We start from the raw sequence: 25,709 nt of genomic DNA, 5'->3' as shown, positions 1-25,709 counted from the left end.
CTTGCCTTTCTTTCAACAGCCATCCTTCATTTGAATTGCTGCAGTCATTACTTAATGAGAATACCACATTACCTGATTTAATATCACTTCACCAGCAACTTTTACAAGGCAAACTGTCAGTTGACTTCTCTGTTCAAAACGGATTTCTTCTCCACCGTCAGCGTTATTACATCAGTCCTACCTCCTCTTTAAAAGTCGTACTATTGCAAGAATTTCACTCTACACCACTGGCAGGTCATGTGGGTGTCACTAGAACCTTAATCAGATTATCTTCAACATTCTATTGGCCCAAGATGCGTCATGATGTGGAAACGTTTATCCGAGAGTGTTTAATATGCCAGCAAACTAAGTATTCCACTCAAGCCCCTGCTGGTCTTCTTCAACCATTGCCGATACCTAATATGGTTTGGGATGAGGTCACAATGGATTTCGTTATAGGTCTTTCGTTAGCACAAGGTTTCTCGGTCATATTGGTTGTTGTCAATCGTCTTACAAAATTTGCCCATTTTGGTCCGTTACCCTGTCAATTTACTGCCCTCAAGACAGCTGAACTCTTTGTGGACATGGTCATTAAAATACATGGTTTTCCAAGTTCAATTATCTCCGATCGAGACCCAGTGTTCTTGAGCAATTTTTGAAAACAATTATTCCTCTTAAGTGGCACAACTCTTCGTCATAGCACGGCATACCACCCTCAAACGGATGGTCAAACGGAAGTGGTAAATTGAGGATTGGAGCAATATTTACGAGCTTTCACTCAAGACAAACCACGGAAGTGGGTTTCCTTACTGAGTTGGGCAGAATTTAGTTATAATTCTCATTTCCACAGTGGCTTGAAGATGTCTCCCTATCAAGCTTTATTTGGCCGATTGCCTCCAACTATTCCTCATTATGCTAAGGGCTCTACTTCAATCCAAACTTTGGAGGACATTCTCCTTGAACGTAATACTCTTCTCCAATCTTTAAAAGCTAATTTGAGGCAAGCACAACATCGAATGGCTCAGAAAGCTAATGCCCATCGCCGTGAAGCTCACTTTGAAGTAGGGGATAAAGTGCTGGTTAAATTACAGCCATATCGACAGACCACTATAGCTTCTCGCGCCTGTCAGAAGTTGGCCAAGTGATACTACGGGCCATTTACGGTACTTGCTAGAGTGGGGTATGTAGCTTACAAATTGGAGTTACCCAATACTTCCAAAATCCACTCGGTTTTTCACATCTCTGTCCTTAAGCATTATCATGGCAACGACCCTGCTATTTCACATCCTTTACCAGAGTTGAGTGTGGATAACCATCCTCTTTTGCTACCGGCTGCCATTTGTGCAACCCGAATAGTTTTGCAACAGGGGAAGCCAACGCTTCAAGTGTTAGTTCAATGGACCGTCAGTTCACCGAAGAATTCGTCTTGGGAAAACTTTGACGCCTTTTGTAAGCTCTATCCAGCATTTCACCTTGAGGACAATGTGTGTTTTCAAGCAGGAGGGAATGATACGAATTTATATATCAAATTAGAGCCATTAGAGGGGGCGCAAGTGGAAGAGCTCAACCGAGAACCCACAGTCAGTCAACCCAAAGAGGACATTCACCATGAGCCAGTGCAAGAGAATCAACGGCCCAAACGAAACAAGAAACTTCTAGATTGGCTACGAGACTACGTCGTTTAGGATGATCTGTAAAAGCATTGTGATTGGCTACGTTTGTTTTGGATTCTTTTTTGTCATTTTCTGTTGCGTTGTCAAATTGGTTATTTTCGATTGTCTGTTATATATTGCGGGATTTTGTCATTTTGGGAAGGCATGAAATGAATGGACCACTTTTATTCCTCGCTGTGACTCTTCTTCTTTTCTTCTTTCTCATTTCTCAACTTCCAGTTCTTTCTTCTGGAGCAAACACTCGCTCGAAGTAGTGATAATTTTGATGTTGCTCAGTTTCACGAATTAAGAGCGTATCAGTATGGGTAAATAAAGTACATTAAGGACTTAATTATTTTTCTCCATTAAATATTAAAGTTAGCTTCAGCTGAAATGCAATGCAGTTTCTTAGATTTAACTGTTTATATTTTGTTTACTATTTATAATATTAAATTTTTGCTGTGATGATCCTCTAGGAGAGAGAAAAAATATTAAAAAAATATTTAACATTAATGATAACAAATCTCAACTATTGATTAACCATAAATCTGAAAGTTATTAACGGATGATGTAGTGGATTTTCCAATGTTTTAACAACCATGCGAAACCATAACCATTCTCTGCCAATTAATCAATAAAATAATAATTGTTATCACAACAGTAATTTAAACAAAATTACATTCTTTTTCCTCATTTTTAAGAAAAAAAAGGAACGAAAGCTACACATTTTTCAAATTTTATGTTATATTTTCCAACTTATGTGCTGCACATGTAGTAGTATTAAACTTAAAAATTATAAAGAAAAAAATTTCAAAATAACAATTAAGTTATAATTATTGGCGATCGCATGCATGCTTTCAAATTAAAGTAGTCGGCCATCAGTTGATGTGATTTTTTGGCATTGAATGACAATTTTAAAATGACATGTCAAGCAAAAGGATAAGCACATTTGACAATATGCCAGAGTTTGGTCTTATTAGCCCTCATAGATATTGTGAATTTATGAGGTACAAATTGATTGAAGCTCTATTTTGAGATAAAACACAAACAAATTTCAAATTATCCAAATATGAATTATGTTACGTAACATACACTAATGTTGGTGTTAAAAGGAAAAAAAATGATGAAAATAATAGTGTAAAAATAAAATCATCCAAAAAAAAGTGGGTTGAGATGTAATTGGTTAGGGTGACTAGAAAATTTTAATGACACAAGTGATAGAAATTAAACACATTAAGGATTTATTATTTTTCTACCCTAAATATTAAAGTCAACTTCAGCTGAAATACAATGCAGTTTCTTAAATTTAACATTTATGCTTTGTTTATTATGTAAAGTATTAAATTTTGTTGTGGATGCATTTTTCTAGAAGATCCTCTAGAAGAGACGAAAATAGTAAAAAAATATTTAGTATTAATGACAACTAATCTTAACTATTGATTACCCATAATTCTAAAAGTTATTAACCGATGATGCTGAGATTAGTGTGTTTTCAAGCATGTTGATGTGTCATCCCCCATAAATCAATTACACGACAATTCAATCAAGAAATCAATTAATGTTTTAATTTAATTGCCAGGCTCAAGCCCAGGCTTTAAGACCAAACTTGGGCCTAGGTCCGATCAGGTCTCGGCGCCCTTCCGGCTATTGATTAGAGATCCCTTGAGCAAGAGTTCACTCTTTCGGTGGAGAATTATTAATACCCAAACGAAAATACTTGAACAAAGAAATTGGTTTTTGTTAGAACAGAAGAAATTGCAAAAGGTGGAATTGACCATAGAAAATCAAAACTTTCAAAAAATTTATTGTCATTTCATTTTCGGTAAAGAGGGCTAATATACTTAAATATTTTCCCTGTTTTAATTCTATTCATTCTAGACGTGTGCATTTCAGTGAGATTATATCTTTTTACAGCAAGTTTATGCGTGAATTGGTTTAAGTCGTATGTTCTTCTCGTTCGTCAATTGACAGGAAATTATATCGCTAAGAAGATATAAATAAAGTATCAATTTGTATTAAAAAAAAAAAAAGTGATGGCAGTGCCGGCAAATTTATGAAGCATTAATTCCATTAATTCAACATTTAATTGTGATTTGCAGAAGACAAAAAGAGAGAGAAACTGAAATAAAAACAGAGAAGAAAACAAACGACAAGAATAAATTTCTTTTAAATTCTTCTTTTAAAAGACAAACGCACCCAACCAGAAATCAAATTTTGCGACCACTGCTCAGGAACGAGGTTGGAAACAGGAACGAAAAGCAATTTGAGTGGCTTCATCCTCCCATTGAAGTCGGTTCCACCAGTCTTCTTCTCCACGAATAACAACTTTACGCTCTTTTGCACTGTTGGAATCGAGTGGAAGCTTTTCAAGCTGATCGCACCCACTTACCTCCATTTCCTTCAGATGAGTGAAAGGCAATCGTGCAGGTCGTCGAGAAAAGATGTTAAACGCTCTTATGTTCTTGATCACAGCTGCAGTGGCGTTGATATTAAAAATCCGGTGCACAGGTATGATGATTTGTACAAACGCATCGTGCAGGTCGTCGAGGAAGGCAGGCAATCTCAAGATCGTTACAAGGTTACTTTACAAGCTTTGGATGAGATATTGAACAAGCTTCATCTTGTAGAGGATCATCAAGTGTAATTTTTGTAGTTGCGAGCTCTAGATTTTGTAGATTCAGCTTTAAGCTTCTGTATGACGTATTTGATTTCCCCTTTGTTGTAATTTAAATAATAATATTGCTGCGGAAAGCCTTTGGTCTGTGAGTGAATGAATAGCATGACTCTTGAATAAAAATATAGCTTTTAATTAAGATGGGTGTCAAGAATTCTTGGAAATTTAAAAAAAAATGTTTGAATTCTCTTCCAAAAAAAAAAAAAAAACTATGAGGTTGATAATAAAAATTTTTACAATAGGTTTCAGTATTTTTAAGTTATTAATTTCCTGCAAAAATCAATAAAAATAAAAACGATTACATTGTTGGTCCATTGGATATGATTCAAGTAATTTTGAAACAATTTTTTTTAACTTAGTACTGGAGTTGGATTATGAAATAAGAAGTTAAACAATTGATTTTAGTTTTAGGAAAAAATAAGTATTTCTTTGTTGTCTTGTGTTTCTAATAGCATTTAAAAAATTAAAGGTTGCAAATGACAATAAAATATCCTTGCTTGTTCTTTTTTTGGGGAAAAAATTTTAATAATTATCGATAATAAAACAATGATATCTGTTTCCTTTTTTACCCTCGCAACCTAATAAAATTTCCTTATCTAATACCCATATTAAAACTCGCACTTTCACTTTCCCTCTTCCAATTTGGCGTGCGATCTTCTCAATTTCAAAAGCCAAAAGGTCAGTCAACTCTCTAAACCGTAATTTTCTGTTTGTTTCCCGAGAAAATCCATGAAAATGAACCGTTCAGTGTATCATTTTTAGCATGTTATGGCTGAAATTTTTCAACTTCATCTGTTGCTTGTTCCTCTCGAAATGTGAAATCTTCTAATTTTGATTTTTGACACAAATTCGAATTGAGTTTTCTAATTCGATATATCGATCTCTTGTTATACAATTCCTATGTGTGATAGAATCCTGTGCTTCACTTCCTTTGCGTATAATTGCAAATTTTTTGGGTTCTGTTTCTCTTGGAATTTAGGTTTGCTTCCAAAGAGCATAACTTATTAATTTGTACAGGAGCTTCTGAAATAATGAAAGCTTCTTGCTTGACTCCTGAATTTGGAGTTCATTCTCTGACCAATTTTTTATTAATGGTTAATTAGTTTTTGATTGAGGCTTGGTTTTTTTGTGCATGCCATTTGTTTGCTTTCGTGCCCTCATTTCATTTGAGTTCAAATTTTCTCCATATTCATTTTGCGTGTCTCCATTTTGTTTCTTGTTTACAAAGGAGATGAAGAGTTAAGTTAGAATTTACAATTAGCTGCTCGTGATCTAATTTTCACTCGTTTTTTGTTTGGGATTAGGTCTGAGCTATTTGATGACCAAAACTCTGTAAACTTCTATTAACAATGAACCTTTGGATTTTCAATGGATTGAATGAGTATCTATTGGCATCATCATTTTCAAAATCTGTTGTATGGAAGCTAGCTTTTGCTGAGTTCTGTCAACTATAGTAAAGCATGGAACTTCACCTAAGGAGGCAATTCACCAAGTTGGCTTTCAGATTTTTAAGTTGAATATTCTTACTGCATTTTATTTGGCTGCGTGCATTAGGATTGTTTAATTAAAACTTTTTGTTGTAGAGGTAAATGGAATATTGGCTTGGCGTGTGATGAGGTGGTGATGCAAAGACTTTAGATCGAAAGAAATGCCCTTAACTTTGCAAGATGATTATAGACCTGTGAATTAACTGGTGAGACTACAATAAAGCTTTCTATAACAAATGAGGGACCTGTATTGATTCTCATCAATAACTATTAAAGTTGAGGACAAAATGCAATTTGTGCTTGGACAAATACACTGCATCTGATTTGTTTAGTCTTCTTGATGTTTTTGTGCAAAGTTCTAATTGCTTAAATGCTTCTGTAAGGTGCACTATATTAAACATTTTCTCAAGTTAAGGAGGAAAAGCACGTGCTCTTTTCAAATTTCAAGCCATCTTGCAGTTTTTAGCTTTCTAGGATACTGCTTGAAGTATTAGTTTGTAAGATCAACGTCTAATATTTTTCTTGTCTATATATCTTAATTCTCTCTCTCTCTCTCTTCGTAGTGCTTTCAACTTATTTCCTGATAAGTGAGGATAGAGACAGAGGGATGAAGTTCAAAGCATTTCTTACAGAGAACGAAGTAAATCTCTTAGAAAAAAGATTCCTACCTGCCCTCGACAAAATGGGGAAGGTATGCCACCTCTTCCTCACTGGAGAGAAAGCTTACTTCCTCCACAACCTTCTCAGTGGCGAAGGGATTCAATGTGTTGCCCAGTTTCACAAGGAAACTCTCTTCGATGATTACTGCATCTCAAGCCAAAATGAGGACTGCATTGCCTTTGCCGTAGACATATTACTTCTTCTGCTTGCTGTTCGAAGTAGTGTCAGTATATTCTCTCAAATTGGTGCCGCAGGATCCGCTGCCAGTCTATGAAAGTGAAAAAAAAAAAAAAAATAGAAGATATCATCAGTAAAAATTGTCAAGTTGCACTAATTTATAACTTCAGAAATTTTGAGTATGAAGGTATAATTGACCATACAAAATAAAAAACTTCAGAAAATGGATTAATCAAGAATATATCTTTCTAAATTAACTTTCGCGTCATTTTCTGTAAAGAGGGCTACTATACTCAATATTTTCTCAGCTTCAATTCTGTTTCAATCTAGAGGTGTGCATTCCAATCTAATTATATATATATTCTTACGGGAAATTTATGTGAGCATTAGTTTGACTCTAATGTTCTTCTCGTTCGTCTTTTGGCAGGAAATTAAATCACTTTTCACGAAGAAGATATAAATAAAGCATCAATTTGAAAAAACAGAGAAAATTTTGACAACAAAAAGTAGTCGAAAACCAGAGCATCAATTTGACCCCACCAAAAAAAAAGCCTTCCATATAATTCAACATTTAATTATGACTTGCAGAAGACAGGAAAGAGAGAGAGAGAGAGAGACTGAAATAAAAACAGAGAACAGGGCAAAATAAAGTATACTTAATATTTATTACATACAATGCACATAAATAACGTATCAATTGGTTTACGTCATATGTTCTTCTCGCTCGTCTTTTGACAAGAAATTAAATCGCTAAGAAGATAGAGCATGTGAGAGAGCCTTTCTTGAGACCTTGGATGGTTCTTGCCGTACTCCTATTGCAGGATACGCTTGCAAAGACGTGAACGGTGTCTGTGTATTTAGAGGATTGGTGGCATCGCCAGACGGAACTCGTGGTATGATTTTCTTTGCTCAAAAGAAATTGTTTTCTCAATCATATACCTTGTATTACGAATGTTGTATCAAAGCTTTGTTTTCTCTCTGTCTCTCTCTTCAGTTCTGGAAACATCCAGAAGGGGTTCCTGTACTCTTGAAGACATGATTAAAAAAACAGGGCAAAATTTGACAACAAAAAGTAAAAAACCAGAGCATCAATTCGACCCCCCAAAAAAATAGTAATGGCAGTGCCGGCAAATTTATGAAGCATTAAATTAATTCCATTAATTCAACATTTAATTCTGATTTGCCGAAGACAAAAAGAGAGAGAGAGAGAGAGAGAGAGAGAGACTAACCAGAAATCAAATAAAACAGAGAAGAAAACGACAAGAATAAATTTCTTTTAAATTCTTCTTTTAAAAGACAAACGCACTCACCAGAAATCAAATCCAGGTTGGAAACAGGAACGAAAAGCAATTTGAGTGGCTTCATCCTCCCATTGAAGTCGGTTCCACCAGTCTTCTTCTCCACGAATTACAAATTTACGCTCCTTTGCACTGTTGGAATCGAGTGGAAGCTTTTCAATAAAGCAATTGGAGAGGATTTTCCAGAAGAAAATCTTCTAATGTGGCAAACCTAGTAAATAAAGCAATTGGAGATTTTCAAAAGACAAACGCAATATAAGAGTTAAAAACAGAGAAGAAAACAAACGACAAGAATATATATAAGAGTTAAAAGACAAACGCAATCACCAGAAATCAAATTTTGCGACTAACCGCTCAGGTTGGAAACAGGAACGAAAAGCAATTTGAGTGGCTTCATCCTCCCATTGAAGTCGGTTCCACCAGTCTTCTTTTCCACGAATAACAAATTTACGCTCTTTTGCACTGTTGGAATCGAGTGGAAGCTTTTTAAGCTGATCACACGCTCTTACCGTCATTTCTTTCAGATGAGTGAAAGGCAATGGCTTCCAGAAGATGCTCTTCAAATGTGGCAAATCTTCTAAATGAAGAGTTTGGAGATTTTCGAAAGGGCTTATATGTCCCATCATCTCAGGAGTCTCAGCAAATTTTCCGACGCTGATTATTTCTTCCATAGCATCGCAACGGTCTAGATCGAGAGACTTGAGGTCTGGAGCAAAAACGAGGAATGTCAAATCTTTCAACTTCTGGCAGCTATGTATAGTAACACGGTGAAGGCTGCGGAAAACAAAAGGTTCCCGCCTTTTTTGTACTATTTCTTTACAATCAATCTTCAATTCTTCCAACTCCTTAGCCCTATCAATCCATAATTCATTGAGGTGGTTTAGATCTGCGAAAGCCGTAGCATCAATAATCGACTTTGTATCTCCGGCCAATTGGAGGAGAAGAGATCGAATACAACTTTTTAACTTATTTGAGCTCAAAAAAATTTGGAGAGCATGATGACATCCCAAGGTCAACTCCAATACCTCTAAATATTTCAGACCGACCAATTCCTGTACTAAAACTTCACCCCCACCAAATAAAACGCTGTCTTCTGATGCTGCATCAAAACGTGCAAAGCCAGTAGCGAACATTCTCAACACACGTAACCTTGAAAATTTTGATATTAGTTGCCATGGAATTTTATTTAACCAAATTGTCCACCTCAAATTCAAACATTTCAGATTTACCAACAACTTCAACTCTTCTGGTAACTCTGTTATGTTGGTATTTGAAATATCAAGAAGTTCTAGTGATGAACCCAACTCTGACATCCCAATAGGTAATTTCAAAACTTTGACATGCCCACAGTTTGACATCTTCAAAACTTTGAGAGAAGGCATAAATTGGAAGAAGCCATCCGCGATCGTCTCCAACTCCTTATTAAAGTCAAGAAATAGAGTATGGAGATGAGGGCATGTAGGAACCTCTGACAGAGTTTTAATTTGGTTTTGCATCAATGACAATCTTCTCACATTTTCCCATCCTTTAACATCCGGTGCCTCTTTTAATCCAGCACCTGCACAAACCAAAAAGTTTCTCTTCTCCTTCTCAATTTCACAAGCTATCCATATAGCCATATCACGAATAACGTCATGCATTTTTACTTTATCATCTTCCACCTCTTCTAATAAACATGCACGAACAAGAGTGTCCAAAATGCCATATCCTCGGTTTTCTGCACCAGACCTGTCAGATTCCCCAAAAAATCCCTCGCCAAACCAACAATCAATCAAGTCCCATTTAAGAATGCCATAATCTTCAGGATATAAACAACAATACAAGAAACAAGATCTAACCGTATCATACTGCAAACTATCATAGCTGAACTTTAAAAAAGGATACACCTCTTTTCCCAAACCTGCAAACTCTGAAACTGATCTTCTTAACTCTTCAATTGCACGTCTCCACTGCTCCGCTTTCTTTCTGTAGGCCATAGCTCGACCAATAGTAATAAGTGCGAGTGGCAAACCACCACACTCTTTGGCCACTGTTTGGGCTAGCTCAACGATCTCATGATCACTCTCAAGAGTTTCTTCCCCAACATTTTCGTGGAACAGTTCCCAAGCTTGCTTTTCTGATAGGCATGCCACTTTAACCGGCCTAGCTCTCATGCTGCCACAAACATCGATGGAACGGGTTGTGAATACGACTTTTGAGGTAGTATTTTGTGGTCCGGGAAGTGGAACGCCCACCTTTGTTAAATCAACCCGGTCCCATATATCATCTAACAACAATACAAATCTCTTCTCTCCTAATCTCCGCAAGATGTCCACAGCTTTCTCTTCAAAACTTTTATTCTTCCATGAATCATCAGATAGACCTATCTTCTTCCCAATATCTTCTTGAATTTTTTCAAGTCGCAGGTCTTTTGAAACTACGACCCAAATCACACAATCAAAGTTTGTGGGACTCTCAAGAAATTTATTGTTGATATGGGTCAATAGTGTGGTTTTACCAACACCGCCCATACCATATAGGCCAATGATTCCCACTGATTCTTCTGCAAGACATCTCCAAACTTCTTCAAGCTGTGATTGCAAGCCTACTATTGTTGGCTCAATGGGTCTTTTATCTGCTACAGGTTCCGGAGCTCTCTCGGGCACCACCTCAGTGGCCACCGCCTCAAAAACTCCCTCGGCGATTAAATTCTTCACATGTTGTAGCTTTTCAGCCACTTGTTTTCCGAACTTGTAGCTTGACCTGCAGTTCTTGGAACAGTAGCCTCCAACACATAATTTGCCAATTTCTTCAGAGCCGTCTGTGATAAGTTCATCGGCTCCAGTTTTAACAGAATCCACACTCGAAACCCACACTTGCACTCGTTCCAGCCTTCTCATTTGTTGCCGTTCAGCATTGACAACCGCCGTCATCACATCGTTCTTTGCTGCGATTAGTTTCCTTAGTTCAGTCTCCAAGGCAACGAGGTTATCTTGGAGGTTACGTATGTATGCTGCTTTTCCAAGAAAGCAATCTAAGCAACGATTGAAAAAAGTACCATCGCATGTGATCTGAAAACAGCCACACATCTTTGGAATTTTGTTAAGAAAGAAAATTGATTGAGTTTGATTAACTGAAGCTGCTGTAATTGCCTGTGGAAGAGAAATTTTAGGAATATTTATTAGAAAAATTTTTAAAAGATTTATTAGGCACGTCCGATTCGGGACCCACTGTAATTGCCTTTAGACAAAGAGCATCGCACGTACACACTTGCAAAACACGAGCCACTAACTTTTGAAGGAAAAACACTTAGTAATTATCATTTAGCCTTTTACCCACTGCCCCCGAAGATAACAATAACTCTGAATAATGACTAATGAATGACCCGATTGTAATTACCAAAAACTAGTTTTGAAAAATAATAAAACAAGAATTTGAAAAAGACTATTCGACTACCCCACCTGTATTCAAAAGAATCCACTTTAAAATCATTTTAAATTGTAGTTTAATAAAAGAATACAGCTGGTTTTTTTGTCACTTTTGCTTTTTTGGAATATGATCTCGCTTTTTCTTGTTAGGACTAATTTGTAATAAAATATAAGGAAGGCCGCTAACGTTAAAAGTAAAAGAAATCAAGGCATTTTAAAACTTTTCTGACCAACGTTACAAGAGGAAGGGTTAATCATGATAATTGTAAAAGACTAATATACCCACCGAAATTTCTTCTCTCTACATTTTTAATTGAGATATTGTTATTTAAATCATTAATATTAAATAAAGCTTCACCACCGTGGTTTATATATATATATATATATATATATATATATATATATGAGAAAATGACAGTTACACTTTCAATATTTATAGAGCGGTCATGTAAATTTTTAAATTTTTAAATTTTTAAATTTTTAATAAAGACATTAAATTTTTTTTAATTATAATATCCTTTAAATAATAATTAAAAAGATTGACTTTAAAATTTTTTAATAAATATAAAACAATATAAATAATTTTTTCTATCTAATAGACTAGTAATATAATTCTAGTAATGACCTCTGTTAGTTATACTGAAAAAAATTTAAACAGATTTAGTGCACACTTAACCTTTATACCACTTGTACTAATTAAGTTAGAACAATAATTTTTATAACTATTATCTCTTCAAGTTAATAAAATTAGACTGCGTTTGATATAACTTTTTAAATAAAATTTATTTTAAGTTAGTTTAGTCTTAACATTATGATAATAGAGATATAGTGTAATTGGAAGTATGTTAGTCTCTTCCTTTGCAAACATTATAAATTACTTAATTTCTCCAATTTCATAGTCAACTTTGCAAAAAATAGTTTGTAACCTAAACTGCGTGTAGTAATTTTTTTTTTAAATATTAATTCATGCATTGAAATTCGATTCAAGACCCAAATTCTAAAATGACTACTTCTTACAATTGAAATTAGAATATAAAAAAATAACGGAAAAACATTCTTCCAATAAGAGTTCTAAAATTTTAATTAACGATTTCGATTAACAGAAACTGCCCCGGAAGATAACAATAACTCTCAATAATAACCCAATAGTAATCACCAAAACCTATTCTGAAAAATAATAAAAGAAGAATTAAAAAAAAAAAAAAAGACTAGACAATAGAGATGTTCGATTCTGGACTACTTTATACTTCCCTTTAATAAAAGAGCCTAATCGTCTAACGCACTACTATTTAAATATTTGAACTTTAATTTGTTGTTTTAATTTGTAGTTCAATAAAAGAATCCAGCTAGTTGTTTGCTTTTGTGGATCTTACTCCTCTGTGGAATATTACGATTTGCTTTTGTGGAATATTATATCTTGCTTTTTCTTGTTAGCATTAATTTGTAATAAAAGAAAATAAAATAACGTTTTTAAAGTAAAGACAATGATAATTGAGCTCCACGTGGCTCACCAAAAAAAAATAAATAACGCTTTTGTGGAACATTAAGATCTTGCTTTTTCTTGTGGAACATTAAGATCATTTAGCTCACTTTTTTCCTGCTAAAATCAATTTGCATAGAAATTTCGTTAACCATTAACATTTTTTGTCCTTTTCTTCACCCCTATGATAATCATCATCTCTGTTTCCAGCTGTAAAAGAATCGATTGCTAAAGTTATAAAGCATATATGTTTATTTCTCTGTGTGCAATAAGCTTTTGCACTTTTAAATTCATTCCACTAAAGAGAAAACATTTCAACATTAAATTCATATCAAATTTACAATCAATCTATAATAATAAAAATTTGGAAAAACCATTAAAAACACATTGACAGTCAAGGATGAACTAATGCACTGAGATATCTTTCAACAAGACATCTATTCAGGCTACATAATCAAATAGACTCTATCAAAAATATCATTAATTTGCTCTTCCATAACATTCTTCGCTGGGTTCAACTCTTCCATAACATTCTTCGAAAGGAGATAGATTGCTTTTCTTTGGAATATCTTTTGCTTGCATCTCTTCTCTATTTTCAGTGTTTTACTTCTTAAATATTTTTGTTTCATGCTTTGATCATCTTGATATACTCCCATCTCTTCCATGATTTGTGTTAAATATATATATTAAGGAGCTTACGGAAAAGTAACCCACATGCATGTGTAAAAAAGAAAATAAATAAATAAATAAAAATGTAACCTGAAAAATTGTAACGATAGAGTTAAAGTATGTGAGATGACTCCACTTTGAAATAAAATAAAAGCAGGGACACTTGCTGTGTCCTTTTTCAACATTTCACGCATGAAAAGTAAATTTCATTTCATATTACTCCCTTATAAAATAATAATCTTTAAAATATTTCAAACTACTGCAAACACAATTTATTTCAATTTTATTAAGAAGAAAAAAAATTTCATCAGCATGTTCCATTTTAAATCGAGAGTGAATTAAAATTTATAATAATTTAAGAGACATTTTAAATATTGTTATTTTCAGAGAGACACAATCTGAAATTTACAAATGGACCACTTATCTTTAATAATTAAATAGATGTATGGACATAAAATGAATGGAATAGCTCGCCACCAATTGTCCTTAGTAGTAAGTGAATTCCCTGTTAGTAAGTGAATTCCCTGTTTCACTCCGAAGCTTTCACAAAGTTTTTGCCGGTCGACTTTTCCATATTATGACTCTGCATTTTTTAAATAATTGCAGGAGACAAATGAAATTGAATTCACATTGACCATAAAATATATAATTGAAAATTGATTCACATCACTCTCAAATAGAACAAGTAATATTTTGTGACCATAAAAAAATTAATAAACAAGAAGCAAGCAAACTTTGTCAAGCAACAGTAAGCATACACTAACATCAGCAATAGAAAACGAGACAAAGAAATGATAAAATGACAGGAAGGGAAAAAAATGAGAAAAAAAAAATCACAAAAGAAAGCAACCACCAAAGATCATATACAAACCCTGCTGATCTGCTCCATAATCTCTCCATCCCAGTTGATGATGTTGATGATGCCCCCTTCAATCACTTGTCAGTTGATTTGAAAAATGGAAGCAATGCATTCTGAGTTGCTTGATCCTCCCATTGAAGTTCTTTCCACCAATCTTCCTTTCCCTTGATAAGAATTTTACCTTGGCCCGCCCCTTGAAAATCCAGTGGCAGCTTCTTAAGAACTGGGCATTAATACAAAAATTCTGCATACATCTGGGAATGGAAATGCCTTCCAGTAGACGCTCTTCAAATTTGGCAGCTTCTTCAAGTAAAGAACTTGGAGCTTTGTAAGAGGTTCAAGATTTGACATCATCTCTTCACCTAATTTTCCTACATTGATTATGTCCTCCATATCACTTTATGTTAACAATAAAGTTAACATAATCAATAGCACAACTTGGCTTTGAAATACAGGTTATATGGTTTGCCACTAAACAAACTAATAAGAATCAAGTGAATCTGCCAGCATCTTGAATGCTAACAGTGTCTGCTTAATGAAAATATATCTGCTGTCAATGGATGGCTGTAGATGGAAACCTTACCTGTTCTAGAAGTTTTCCTGCTTGAACATGACCCTTCTGAGCGAACGCATCAATAGCCTGACAAGGAACTGTATTCTTACTTTATGGCTTTTAAAACGTAAAAGGCAATTGACACATACAAAGCTGCATGTTCAGGGCATATACAAAATGTGTGAGAAAACATAAATGACATGAGAGAAAGTACATACAGCCTTACAATATTCTTTCATTGTGCCCCTATATTCCATCACAGCTCTACAAAGAGCCTGGAAGCGGTCCTCTTCGTCATTATCTGCAATTGTTAACATACTTCAGGAGAAGGAAAGCTGAAAAATAGGGGAAAAAAAAGACCAAACCCATAAGTGAAAGGAAAATTAGCTAGTTTCTCCCCGTATATATATTTCTGCAGGACCATTACAGGTTGATATGGTTGATCAGACCAGCATTTAAAGCAAGTGAACCTAATTCTGTATAATAAATTATTGCTGTTTTTCTTTAACATTGATATTACCTCAATGCATGAGCTAGTATCTACAGATACTTGCCTTTCACGAAATATGCAAAATGTTTCAGTCTTTCAGATTCAGAGAATTTTATCTTTTCTAACTAAAAGATATTTGATCTAAACTGAAGCATTCTTTAGACATTCCAGCACAAAATGTATCTGTTACAAAGTTCTCCAGGTGAGAAAAAATATTCATATCATATTTTCCATTAGTTATTGCAGAATCTTCAGTATTCCAGAGCCACAAATTATATCAGTTACACTGTTCTCCAGGTGAGAGAAAATATTCATATTGTAGTTTCCATTAGTTATATAGCACATATATCAGTATAAAGCTTTCCACTAGTTCTCCAGTAAGTGGCAGAAATCGAGAATCCTACACACGTTAATATGCATAAATCCAAAAGTGAGTATACACACAAAAATGTACACACTCACAAATCCAGCCAATATAGTTAATATAAGAGCACATACAGGTCTGGTCATCTTGCTGCCAGTGCACCACATTAGCCTTGTGTTCTGGTACTAATTCCTCCGGCGGTTCACTCACCACCTTTCCTAATGCGTTGGACCTCCACTCCGTCTTCACCGTAATTTCAGGAAATCCATCAGATTTCTCAGCAGCACTAAATAAAGCAGCAAAAACTTCCTTCCGTAATTCATTTCTGTCCTTTGGGTGCCTAAGCAATTCCCCTTCGTTAGTATTTGGATTTTCCTTTGCACGACGGAGACAATACAGTCAAAAGCTAATCAAGTAACCATATATGGATGAGAAATCCCTCCACCCCCTTCCAAAACAAAGTCTAAGAAATATCATAACTGTTTCAATAAAAACCCTTCCCACCATGCCGTGCGTACTGAAGGAAATATATTAGTCTTACAACAAGCTGAGAAAATAAATTAAATACCATACCCTCCGGAAGAATTCAATTGTTGCAATTTTCTTTCATGTGGAGGCCCTCCAAAAGTAGAGCACATATCCTCTTACTGTTTATGAAATCATAATAACAGGAAACCAGCTATTAATAACAAAACTTACACTTGAAATTCAACTGTGATGAAAAAGGATTAAAAAATATATGAACTTGTTATCTTGGAAGAAGGTAATCTAAGATATAGCGAACTTCGCACATTCATATATGAACACAAAGGATTTGTGGATTTTCTAAAGCCATAATCGTTTAATAATCATGAACCAAGCAATAATATATGATTATTATTTCTTTTCTTCTAAACTACAGATATTTGCGCATCAGAATAAAGTGGTACACAATGGTTGTGTGCAGATACACACGCATGATCAACAGGAAAAATCATCTGAACATTTGTATTACTAATTTGGCATACAAAGATTCTCATAATAGTTCAAAATACAAATAAATGAACATTTACATGAAGACACTGCCAATCACCCACTCCTCATTTCTCAAAGATTCATTGTTTAAAGATGAGGCAAATACTCTCCTTGTTACTTAAATAAGAATATCCAAATTCTCCACAATGGCACAATATACAAATTGCATATTCATTTTCCTGTTCAATACCAGTGTTGAGAAAAATTAGTTAAGGCAACTGGTATGCATAAATAATTTTAGCATCTATCATGGATGAACTTGCCAACAGAGTTCCTCTTGTATTCATTAAACTGACAATTATACAAAAAGTTATTGGCAGGGCATAATAAACTATTACATCCTACAACTGGTTTTCACATTACCTAAAATAGATTTCCTTAGCTTGGCTCGAAAGTGTTGCCTAGCCACAGAAAAGAAAAGGAATTCATGATCCCTCTATGATATTACAAAATAGATCATCAACCACTTTTAACGATCTCCAAAAAAAGAGTCGTGTACAAAAATTATGACCAATGATTATTTAATACTCGGGAATTATGCATACCTTTTCAGAGGATTTACCAAGAAATTTTGTCTTCTCACCCAAAGTCTCCGCTGAGCGATCAATTAGTTTAGACATGCTCTGAAGAGTGAAGAAAAAACATGTTAGCTAAGAAAATGACTATAGAATGGGCATATCCTCTCCGAAGAATTACTTTATTGATCAAATTAACTTCAGAAGGAAAAATTCATGTTATCAAGCAACAGAAACAGGCAGACCAATTATTTCAAGTTACAAAATAGAAATATAAAATCAGTCTTTAATCGAAACAAACATTTTTGGCTGAAACAAAATGTTGTCTTTAATAATAAGTCTAAATAAAAGCACAGAATGTCATTTTGCAAACACCGGCAAGTTTTTTCAGGCCTTTGAACCATGAAGATCTAAATAAAGTACTCTATTGGGTTCAACTACTGAAATTAACCAAAGTATCTCATTCTCACTTTTGGAAGCAGTAGCAAATCGACGTTAATCAAAATGGAAGTTGAACCTTAACATATGACAGCAGTATTTAAGACTTGACTTTGGTATGATATATCAATCACAAAGGAAAATGCGATTTAAAAAATCAGAGGCCTCCATCAAGAAGATATAGTCCTTACCTTTTTGCATATCATATCCACAACTATCTGCAAGTTAAGAATAATACCAAATTAGTGATCAGATGCACATGAAAAGAAAAAAGAAGAAGAAGAAGAATAAAAAGAGGAGAAAGAAAGAAAGAACATTGAAAAGGACAATATGTATTAAATTGGCATCAATATATTTAAGACGTTACCATGAACCATCTGAATCACATCCCTGTACAGCTGGAACCCTTCTCCTAGCAATTTAAACAGAAAATCTTCCATATCCTTCTGCAAATGGTCATCCTTTGATTGTTTCGGTTTAGTTTCTTCTCTGAAAGTGCAGAAATGCGAAACTCCCTTGGATCCAACTTCAATGGCTTTGATGCCAGAAAAGTGCCATTAGCTGGCTGTGCAGGTTTAACATAATCTTTACCAAGAAAACTTGAAACGGTACGTCCTGATACCAGATACCATTTTGTATTAGAAGCTCTAGATTTTCCATTTCCATAAAATGAATTCTCAGAGATGTTACTATTTGATGATTTTGAAGACTCTTTACCCCTTGCCTCCCCAGCAGAAGTATGGACAGAAGAAGTCAAGGTGTTTGCCCGTTTGTTGCAGAGAAATTCACCAGCCAAATCGGGATTTCCCCCTGCATTGCAATAAGCAAAAGCTATTTCTTGCAGACACAGAACCAAATGTGTCAAGCAAACCCTTTTAGTGCCTTCCCCTCAATGTCATAATTTAATCCATTAGACCCGACCCAGTTACTTCCATTCCAAATAAACTTCACAAATTAATACAAAAAGAAAAAATCAGTACATGCTTCTGGATTTAAATTTGACATAAATAGTTGGGGAAAACAGAAAATTAAAGCAAAGTTTGGAACACAAATTGAATCACTGTAACACGTAATCTACCCAATCAATGCCAATAAAACAGAAGCCACTAACTATTAGCACAGAAACTCCTTCACAATGTTTTTGTTATAACACAAATTTTCTATGCAATCACCCAACATTCATGGTGTGTAATTATAAAATTGGGGAATAAAAGACAAAATCAGCGAAGATATGCCAAACCAACAAAAGATTGTCTATCATGTACATATCCTAATTGCAGCCTAGGAAAAGAAGAATCCCAAAAAGAAGCCTTCATCAGCTGAACTGTGGTACTTTTCAAAACCACAAACTCATGAATAAAGCTCCCAATTTCACTAGTATTGTGACGGTTACTTCACTTACATGAATATTCAACAAACTTGAAATCCCCATCTACAATCACATGGTTACCTACAGTATGATCAATATTAAATGAAACGCAATTATACATAAAAAATATATGGGGGGAAAAAAGAAAAAGAGAGAGAGAAATGAATGAAATGCAATTGTACATAATTTCAAGTAAAATAATTGTTGATGCGAGATTCTGGTTGCCTTCTCTACCAAGACCAGGACCTCTGCTCGACCAACTCTACCATGACCAGGATCTCTCCTCGTAAGGTTTCTTCCCCAAAAATTCATGCGAACACAAAAGCAGGTCAGGGTGCGCCGGTCGTTTTCCCGGCGTAAATCCTCCGACGCTCAAGTCAGATATGAAGGTTCTGGGAATGTTTGCCACGAATCTTATGGCTTCTCTTTAGTTTCAGTTCTTAGAGCTCTCTTTTCTTAGTTGCAATCTCAAAAATTCTAACCCTTTTACCTTCGTTGGCTACCTTTTTATAAGCTTCCTCTGAATCCCGATCTTCCGTAGTCCACGCCCCTTATTCTCCCCCCCCCGGGATATGGATGCCCCATTATCGCCATTGTGGGCGAATGGAGATGGACTTTGTGCCTTGATTCTCGGATAGGAATGCACGTCTTGCCAACTGTCGTTGACCGGGTCTCCTCGCTTCTCGACCTCTAGCAGGAATGGCCTTATGCCTCTAACAGGAGTTTGACCTCGTGAATGGCATATTCGTGGACGAGCAGAATATTCCTACTCCTGTTCCCCTGCTACCTGGCTCTTACAAGACACACCTGTTTGCAGAACTCTGCCATCAAATATCTGCTCATCACGTCTGGTCTCGTCGAAGTATTTCCCTCAAACACCAGTCCCCCAGTTTCTGGTGTTGGGTAATGTAATGGACCAGCAGTAGAAACTCAATCGGTTCTTGCTCGCGTGGGACTGGAAAAGACTGCCAAGAGTCGTGTCGCATTTAATTGCAGATGAAGTGATGTGGCAGAAATCCACCCCTCCATTTGAATTTCAAACCTACGGTTGCAAGATTCTCGGAATATGTGTCATTAAATGCTGGCAGCCCAAGAGTTTGCTTCTCAGTAAGAAAACCCAAAATCCTCAAACACGAACTCGTCATTTTCTCCCTTCTTGTCTCTCCGGCGAATGAACCTCGGCATTAAAGCTTTCATCCCTATCTCTCTCTGATCGAATCCCTGCTTCAGGTATTTCTTCTATTTTCTCGGTCTTGGTTAGTTGTAGATAATTTCTTTTCTCTGTGCTTTGCTTGGGGTTGTAGTTGGTGGTGGTGTTCTGATTATAGTTTAGGGAATGTCGAAGGGTAAAGAGAAAATCGTTGAGATTGATGACGACGAATTAGGTTTCTTGTCTAGTCTGCTCACCGATCCTGCTTTTGACCCCGGGATCCCCTTAGAACCCATTAGGTCTAGTGTTGGGACTAGCGCTAGGAGGATGTCCCCCCAAACAACCTCCACGAGCGGAAATAGTGGTGAGGAGGGATCTTCTGGCTCGGAAGACACCTTGAGTGAGGATCCAGGGGGTGATTCCGGTGGGGAATATATATATATTCATTTATTTGTATTTTGAACTATTATGAGAATCTTATATGCCAAATCAGTAATACAAATGTTCAGATGATTTTTCCTGTTGATCATGCGTTTGTGTCTGCACACAACCATTGTATATCACTTTATTCTGATGTGCAAGTATGCGTAGCTTAGAAGAAACGGAATAATATGTTGAGATATAATTAGTAATCTAGTAAATTGAGCAAGAAGTTTGAAGGGTTATTTGGTTTGTTTTTCAACGTAAAGTAAAGGGTAGAATTGATGTTTGCAATGTGGCTTTGGAAATGTAAAGCATGATTAATGTAATCTCTAGAGTTGTCTATAATGCATATAAATATAGAACTCTGGTTGTATGAAAAGTAAGAGAGAAACGAAAAAATGAATTAAGCAATAAAGTTTCAGAAATTTCCAGCAAAATACTCTGTTCTTAAATAAAAATTTTTCTGCACTTCCGCTTGCACCCAACAAATTTGGTATCAGAGCTTTTCCAAAACACCCTCAAAATGACATCAAATACCCTACCCACATTATTCTCATATGCTCCCAGTCAAGTTCCAATATTTGAAGGGGTACATTATGAATATTGGAGTAATCAAATGGAAACCTTTTTCCTCTCTCAAAATTTATGGGATGTTGTTGAAGATGGATATGCTGAACCACCAGAATCTGCAAGTTCTTCAGATTGGACTCCAGCACATCAACAGCAGTACAAAGAAAACATACAGAGAAATGCCACGACACTTCGATATATCCAGCAAGGTGTTAGTAAGTCAATTTTCCCCAGAATATTTGGTGTCAAAAAGGCCAAAAATGCTTGGAAAATCCTAAAACAAGAATTTCAAGGTTCTGAAAAGGCAGTCACCATCAAGTTACAGACTTTGTGGAAAGAGTTCGATAATTTATCAATGAAAGACAGAGAAGGAATTCAGGATTTTTGCAGTAGAGTTACTGAGATTGTGAACCAGATTAAAGGTTGTGGGGACTCCATTGAAGACAAGAAGGTGAATGAAAAGGTGCTGAGATGTCTTCCTCCAAAGTTTGATCATGTAGCAGCAGCCATTGAAGAATCAAAGGATTTGTCCAAGATGACTTTTTCAGATTTGTCAGGATCATTACGGTCTCATGAGCAAAGAATCAATCGACCTTCAAGTCAGCCTACAGAGCAAGCTTTTCAGTCAAAGATTAATAATTCAGATCAGAATAAAAGCAGCAAGAAAGACCAGAAGAACGGAGGCTCGTCTCAAAGAAACGAGCAGCGTGGCATAGGGCAAAGAGAACAGAACGACAACCGCAACAAGTGGAAAAATGACAGAGGGAATTCACAGCAAAATTCAGATTCTCAGTGCATCATTTGTAATCGGTCTAATCATGAATCAAAAGATTGTCGTTATAAATGCACAAGGTGTCGCATTCCTAACCATTCTCAAAGGGATTGCTGGTATCAAAATAAGAAAGGCAAAAATGAGGCAAATTTTACAAAAGAATGTGATGGAGATTACTTGTTTTATTCAAGTAAAGGTGCTGAACGTGAATCATATAATTTGTGGTACTTGGATAGCGGTTGTAGCAACCACATGACTGGAGAACGTGACATTTTCATCAACCTTGACCAAAGTTTTAATTCGCAAGTGAAGCTTGGAGATGGAAAGATGCAGAAAGCTGTGGGAAAAGGCACTATTGCTGTCCATACAAAGGGAGGTAACAAAAAGCTCATTTATGACGTTCTTTATGTTCCAAATTTAACTCAAAACCTCTTGAGTGTGGGGCAGCTAATTCAAAAGGGTTTTTCAATTTATTTTGATGATGAAAAATGCAAAATCATTGATAAAACTAATAATCATACAGTGGCCGTTGTTGAAATGTCAAAGAACAAAGTTTTTCCTCTTGTTATGCCACTTGATGAGAATGTTGCTCTCAAAACTGAAAATTCAGATTTGTCAAATTTATGGCATCTCAGATATGGTCATTTAAACTATAAAGGGCTGAATTTGCTCAAGCAAAAGAACATGGTGATTGGCTTACCTGATGTTGGAAGATATGAAAAAGTTTGCGAGGGCTGTATATATGGAAAAATGCATAGACTTCCATTTCCTAAAAATTCATGGAGAGCCAAAGCTCCGTTGGAGTTGGTGCATGCTGATATTTGTGGTCCTACAAGGACTCTCTCTCTCAATAACAGGAGATATTTCATTCTTTTTGTTGATGACTATACAAGGATGATGTGGATTTATTTTTTGAATGAAAAATCAGAAGCTTTCTCAACTTTTCTTCAGTTTAAAGCTCTTGCAGAAAGGCAAAGTGGATGCAAAATGAAGACCTTGAGAACTGATCGTGGTGGTGAATTTATCTACACTCCATTCATGAATTATTGCAGGGATAATGGAATTCAAAGACAACTTACTGTCAGCCGAAGTCCACAACAAAACGGAGTTGCAGAACGGAAGAACCGTACCATTGTAGAGATGGCAAGAAGCATGTTAAAAGGCAAAGGCATTCCTAACAACTTATGGGCAGAAGCATGTCATACAGCTGTGTACATCCTCAACAGGTCTCCTACAAAAGCTGTTAGAGACAAAACTCCATTTGAAGCTTGGCACAACCGAAAGCCAACTGTTGATCACTTGAAGATTTTTGGGAGTATTGCTTATGCTCTTATTCTAGCTCAAAACAGAGAGAAGTTTGATGAAAAAGGTGAAAAATATTTGTTTATTGGCTATAGTGATGAGTCTAAAGGGTATCGGTTGTTGAATCCTACAACAAATAAGCTTGTTATCTCAAGAGATGTTGTATTTGATGAGGCATCAGCTTGGCAGTGGGAAAAAGATCAATCTCAAGCATCTAGCTTTTTCGAAGCTCCTGTATCTCCACCAAATTCTTCACAGCAAAATAATTTGGAACCAAATTCTCCAAATTCAGCAGCAGAAAGTTCTTCGGATGATGAAAGCCCTCCAAGGAAGATAAAGTCAATGAGAGAAATTTATGAGTCATGTGAACTTGCTTTATTTTCTTGTGAGCCTCAAGACTTTGAGGAGGCCTCAAGAAATGAAAATTGGATCCAAGCAATGAACGAGGAAATGGCCACCATTGTGAAAAATAAAACTTGGGAGATGGTTAATTTGCCAAATGGAAAAGAAACAATTGGGCTGAAATGGATCTTCAAAATCAAGTACAATGAAGATGGTTCAGTTAAAAAATATAAGGCGCGGCTCGTTGCCAAAGGATACTCTCAGCTGCCTGGAGTTGATTTTACAGAAACGTTTGCTCCCGTAGCTCGAATGGAGACTATTCGAACTGTTCTTGCCTTGGCAGCCCAAATGGAATTACATGTGTTTCAACTAGATGTAAAATCGGCATTTCTAAATGGTGAAATTGAAGAAGAGGTTTATGTTGAGCAACCTAAAGGATATGAAGTGAAAGGTGAAGAAAACAAAGTTTATCAACTCCGAAAAGCCTTGTATGGCTTGAAGCAAGCCCCTCGAGCGTGGAATAGCAGAATTGATAGATATTTCGTTAAAAATGGATTTGACAGAAGCTCAAGTGAACCTTCTCTTTATGTCAAAAAGGAAGGTACTGATTTCCTTATTGTTTGCCTTTATGTTGATGATCTAATTTATTGTGGCACTAATCTGAAAATGGTGGAAGAGTTTAAAAAAAGCATGCTAGATGAATTTGAGATGACTGACTTGGGCTTAATGAAGTATTTTCTTGGCATTCAAGTGAAGCAAGCCAGAGGAAAAATCTTCTTTTGTCAAGAAAAATACGTAGAAGATTTGTTGAAGAAATTCCACATGTTCAAATGCAAACCAGCACCTACTCCTATGGGTTTGAATGAAAAATTGAAACATGATGAAAAAGAAGAAAAGGCTGACGCAAGAATCTATAGAAGCTTGGTTGGTTCGTTGATTTATCTAACCAACTCAAGACCTGACATTTTGCACTCAGTTAGTGTTCTTTCTAGATTTATGAATGATCCAAGGAAGTCCCATTATATTGCAGCAAAGAGAATCTTAAGGTATCTTCAAGGAACAAAAAAGCAGGGGATCATGTATGAAAAAGAAGACAATTGCAAGCTTGTTGGTTTTACTGACAGTGACTGGGCTGGTTCCCTTGATGACAGAAAAAGCACATCAGGTTATTTATTTTGTCTTGGTACAAATGTGATTTCATGGAGCTCAAGGAAGCAGAAGTCAGTAGCTTTATCCTCAGCCGAGGCAGAGTACATTGCAGCAACTGAATCAGCTTGTGAAGCCGTTTGGCTTAGAAGAATTCTCAAGGATTTGCAGTTCAATCAAGATGCTGCAACAACAATTTATTGTGACAACATGTCAGCCATTGCTCTAACAAAGAACCTCGTATTTCATGCTAAATCTAAGCACATTGAGCTGCGTTATCACTACATCCGTGACTTAGTAAGCAAAGGAGAAGTTAATATGGAGTTTATCAGCACTAATGAGCAGCCAGCAGATTTTCTGACCAAAGCAATCATTATTGAGAAGTTTGAAAAATTCAAGAAGCAATTGAAGATTACTAATTAAGAGGGGGTGTTGAGATATAATTAGTAATCTAGTAAATTGAGCAAGAAGTTTGAAGGATTATTTGGTTTGTTTTTCAACGTGAAGTAAAGGGTAGAATTGATGTTTGCAATGTGGCTTTGGAAATGTAAAGCATGATTAATGTAATCTCTAGAGTTGTCTATAATGCATATAAATATAGAACTCTGGTTGTATGAAAAGTAAGAGAGAAACGAAAAAATGAATTAAGCAATAAAGTTTCAGAAATTTCCAGCAAAATACTCTGATCTTAAATAAAAATTTTTCTGCACTTCCGCTTGCACCCAACATAATAATCATCTATTATTGCTTGGTTCATGATTATTAAACGATTATGGCTTTAAAACGTCTACAAATTCCTTCTGTTCATATATGAATGTGCCAAGTTTGCTATATCTTAAATTATCTTCTTCCAAGATAACAAGTTCATATTCTTTTTAATGTTTTTCATCACAGTTGACTTTTAGGTGTCAAGATTTGT

General features: G+C 35.6%; 2 protein-coding genes and 1 long non-coding RNA gene across 21 annotated transcripts in view; 1 reads left to right on the top strand and 2 right to left on the bottom strand.

The window, feature by feature from the left end:
- LOC102611321 (probable disease resistance protein At5g63020) overlaps positions 1-25,709 on the bottom strand; it is a 66,506-nt gene that overhangs the window by 33,640 nt on the left and 7,157 nt on the right. For 13 of the 14 annotated variants that reach the window (XM_052444822.1, XM_052444827.1, XM_052444831.1 and 10 more), the window contains exons 2-4: positions 8,255-9,619; positions 7,940-8,138; positions 6,461-7,648 (exon numbers count right to left, since the gene is read on the bottom strand). In XM_052444822.1, the coding sequence (XP_052300782.1) occupies positions 8,084-8,138; positions 8,255-9,619 (1,420 nt within the window). In that variant the 3' untranslated portion in view covers positions 6,461-7,648; positions 7,940-8,083. Of the gene's footprint in view, positions 1-3,681; positions 4,374-6,460; positions 7,649-7,939; positions 8,139-8,254; positions 9,620-25,709 lie in introns of those variants that run through there. The other variant, XM_052444832.1, reaches the window with a different exon arrangement.
- LOC107177124 (uncharacterized) lies at positions 4,781-6,886 on the top strand. Of its 2 annotated transcripts, none has more exons than XR_008056660.1 (3): positions 4,781-4,983; positions 5,610-5,998; positions 6,356-6,886. It is a non-coding gene; the product is annotated as an uncharacterized LOC107177124 (long non-coding RNA). The 2 variants fall into 2 exon arrangements; XR_008056661.1 differs by having other exon boundaries at positions 4,804-4,983; positions 5,889-5,998.
- Positions 14,110-19,101, bottom strand: LOC127903802 (uncharacterized). Of its 5 annotated transcripts, none has more exons than XR_008056648.1 (10): positions 18,434-19,101; positions 18,084-18,331; positions 17,908-17,934; positions 17,309-17,386; positions 17,127-17,164; positions 16,323-16,396; positions 15,884-15,992; positions 15,122-15,196; positions 14,926-15,048; positions 14,110-14,713 (listed from the first exon to the last, which is right to left on the bottom strand). XR_008056648.1 is itself a non-coding variant. In XM_052444891.1 (10 exons), exons 6-10 carry the CDS (start codon positions 16,385-16,387, stop codon positions 14,705-14,707), a joined length of 366 nt encoding a protein of 121 aa, XP_052300851.1. In that variant the 5' UTR covers positions 16,388-16,396; positions 17,127-17,164; positions 17,309-17,386; positions 17,908-17,934; positions 18,084-18,331; positions 18,434-19,094; the 3' UTR covers positions 14,115-14,704. The 5 variants fall into 5 exon arrangements, 2 of the variants coding, with proteins under 2 accessions (XP_052300851.1, XP_052300852.1); XR_008056646.1 differs by having other exon boundaries at positions 14,112-14,713; positions 15,884-16,035; positions 18,434-19,099; XR_008056647.1 differs by having other exon boundaries at positions 14,112-14,713; positions 14,926-14,982; positions 15,884-16,035; positions 18,434-19,099.

This window comes from Citrus sinensis, chromosome 7 (assembly GCF_022201045.2).
Source record: "Citrus sinensis cultivar Valencia sweet orange chromosome 7, DVS_A1.0, whole genome shotgun sequence".
Classification (NCBI taxonomy): domain Eukaryota; kingdom Viridiplantae; phylum Streptophyta; class Magnoliopsida; order Sapindales; family Rutaceae; genus Citrus; species Citrus sinensis.
This window is presented reverse-complemented; position numbering and strand designations above follow the sequence as displayed.

What these genes read in the sequence shown, in the direction of transcription:
- LOC127903802 (XM_052444891.1), bottom strand. Translation starts at nt 16,387, where the DNA reads ATGTGCTCTACTTTTGGAGGGCCTCCACATGAAAGAAAATTGCAACAA. An exon ending in CAATTGAATTCTTCCGGAGG is followed by an intron (nt 16,036 to 16,322) that starts GTATGGTATTTA and finishes TGCTTTATTTAG; the next exon opens with TGCTGCTGAGAAATCTGATG. An exon ending in TGAAAGAATATTGTAAGGCT is followed by an intron (nt 14,983 to 15,113) that starts GTATGTACTTTC and finishes GTTCCTTGTCAG; the next exon opens with GCTATTGATGCGTTCGCTCA.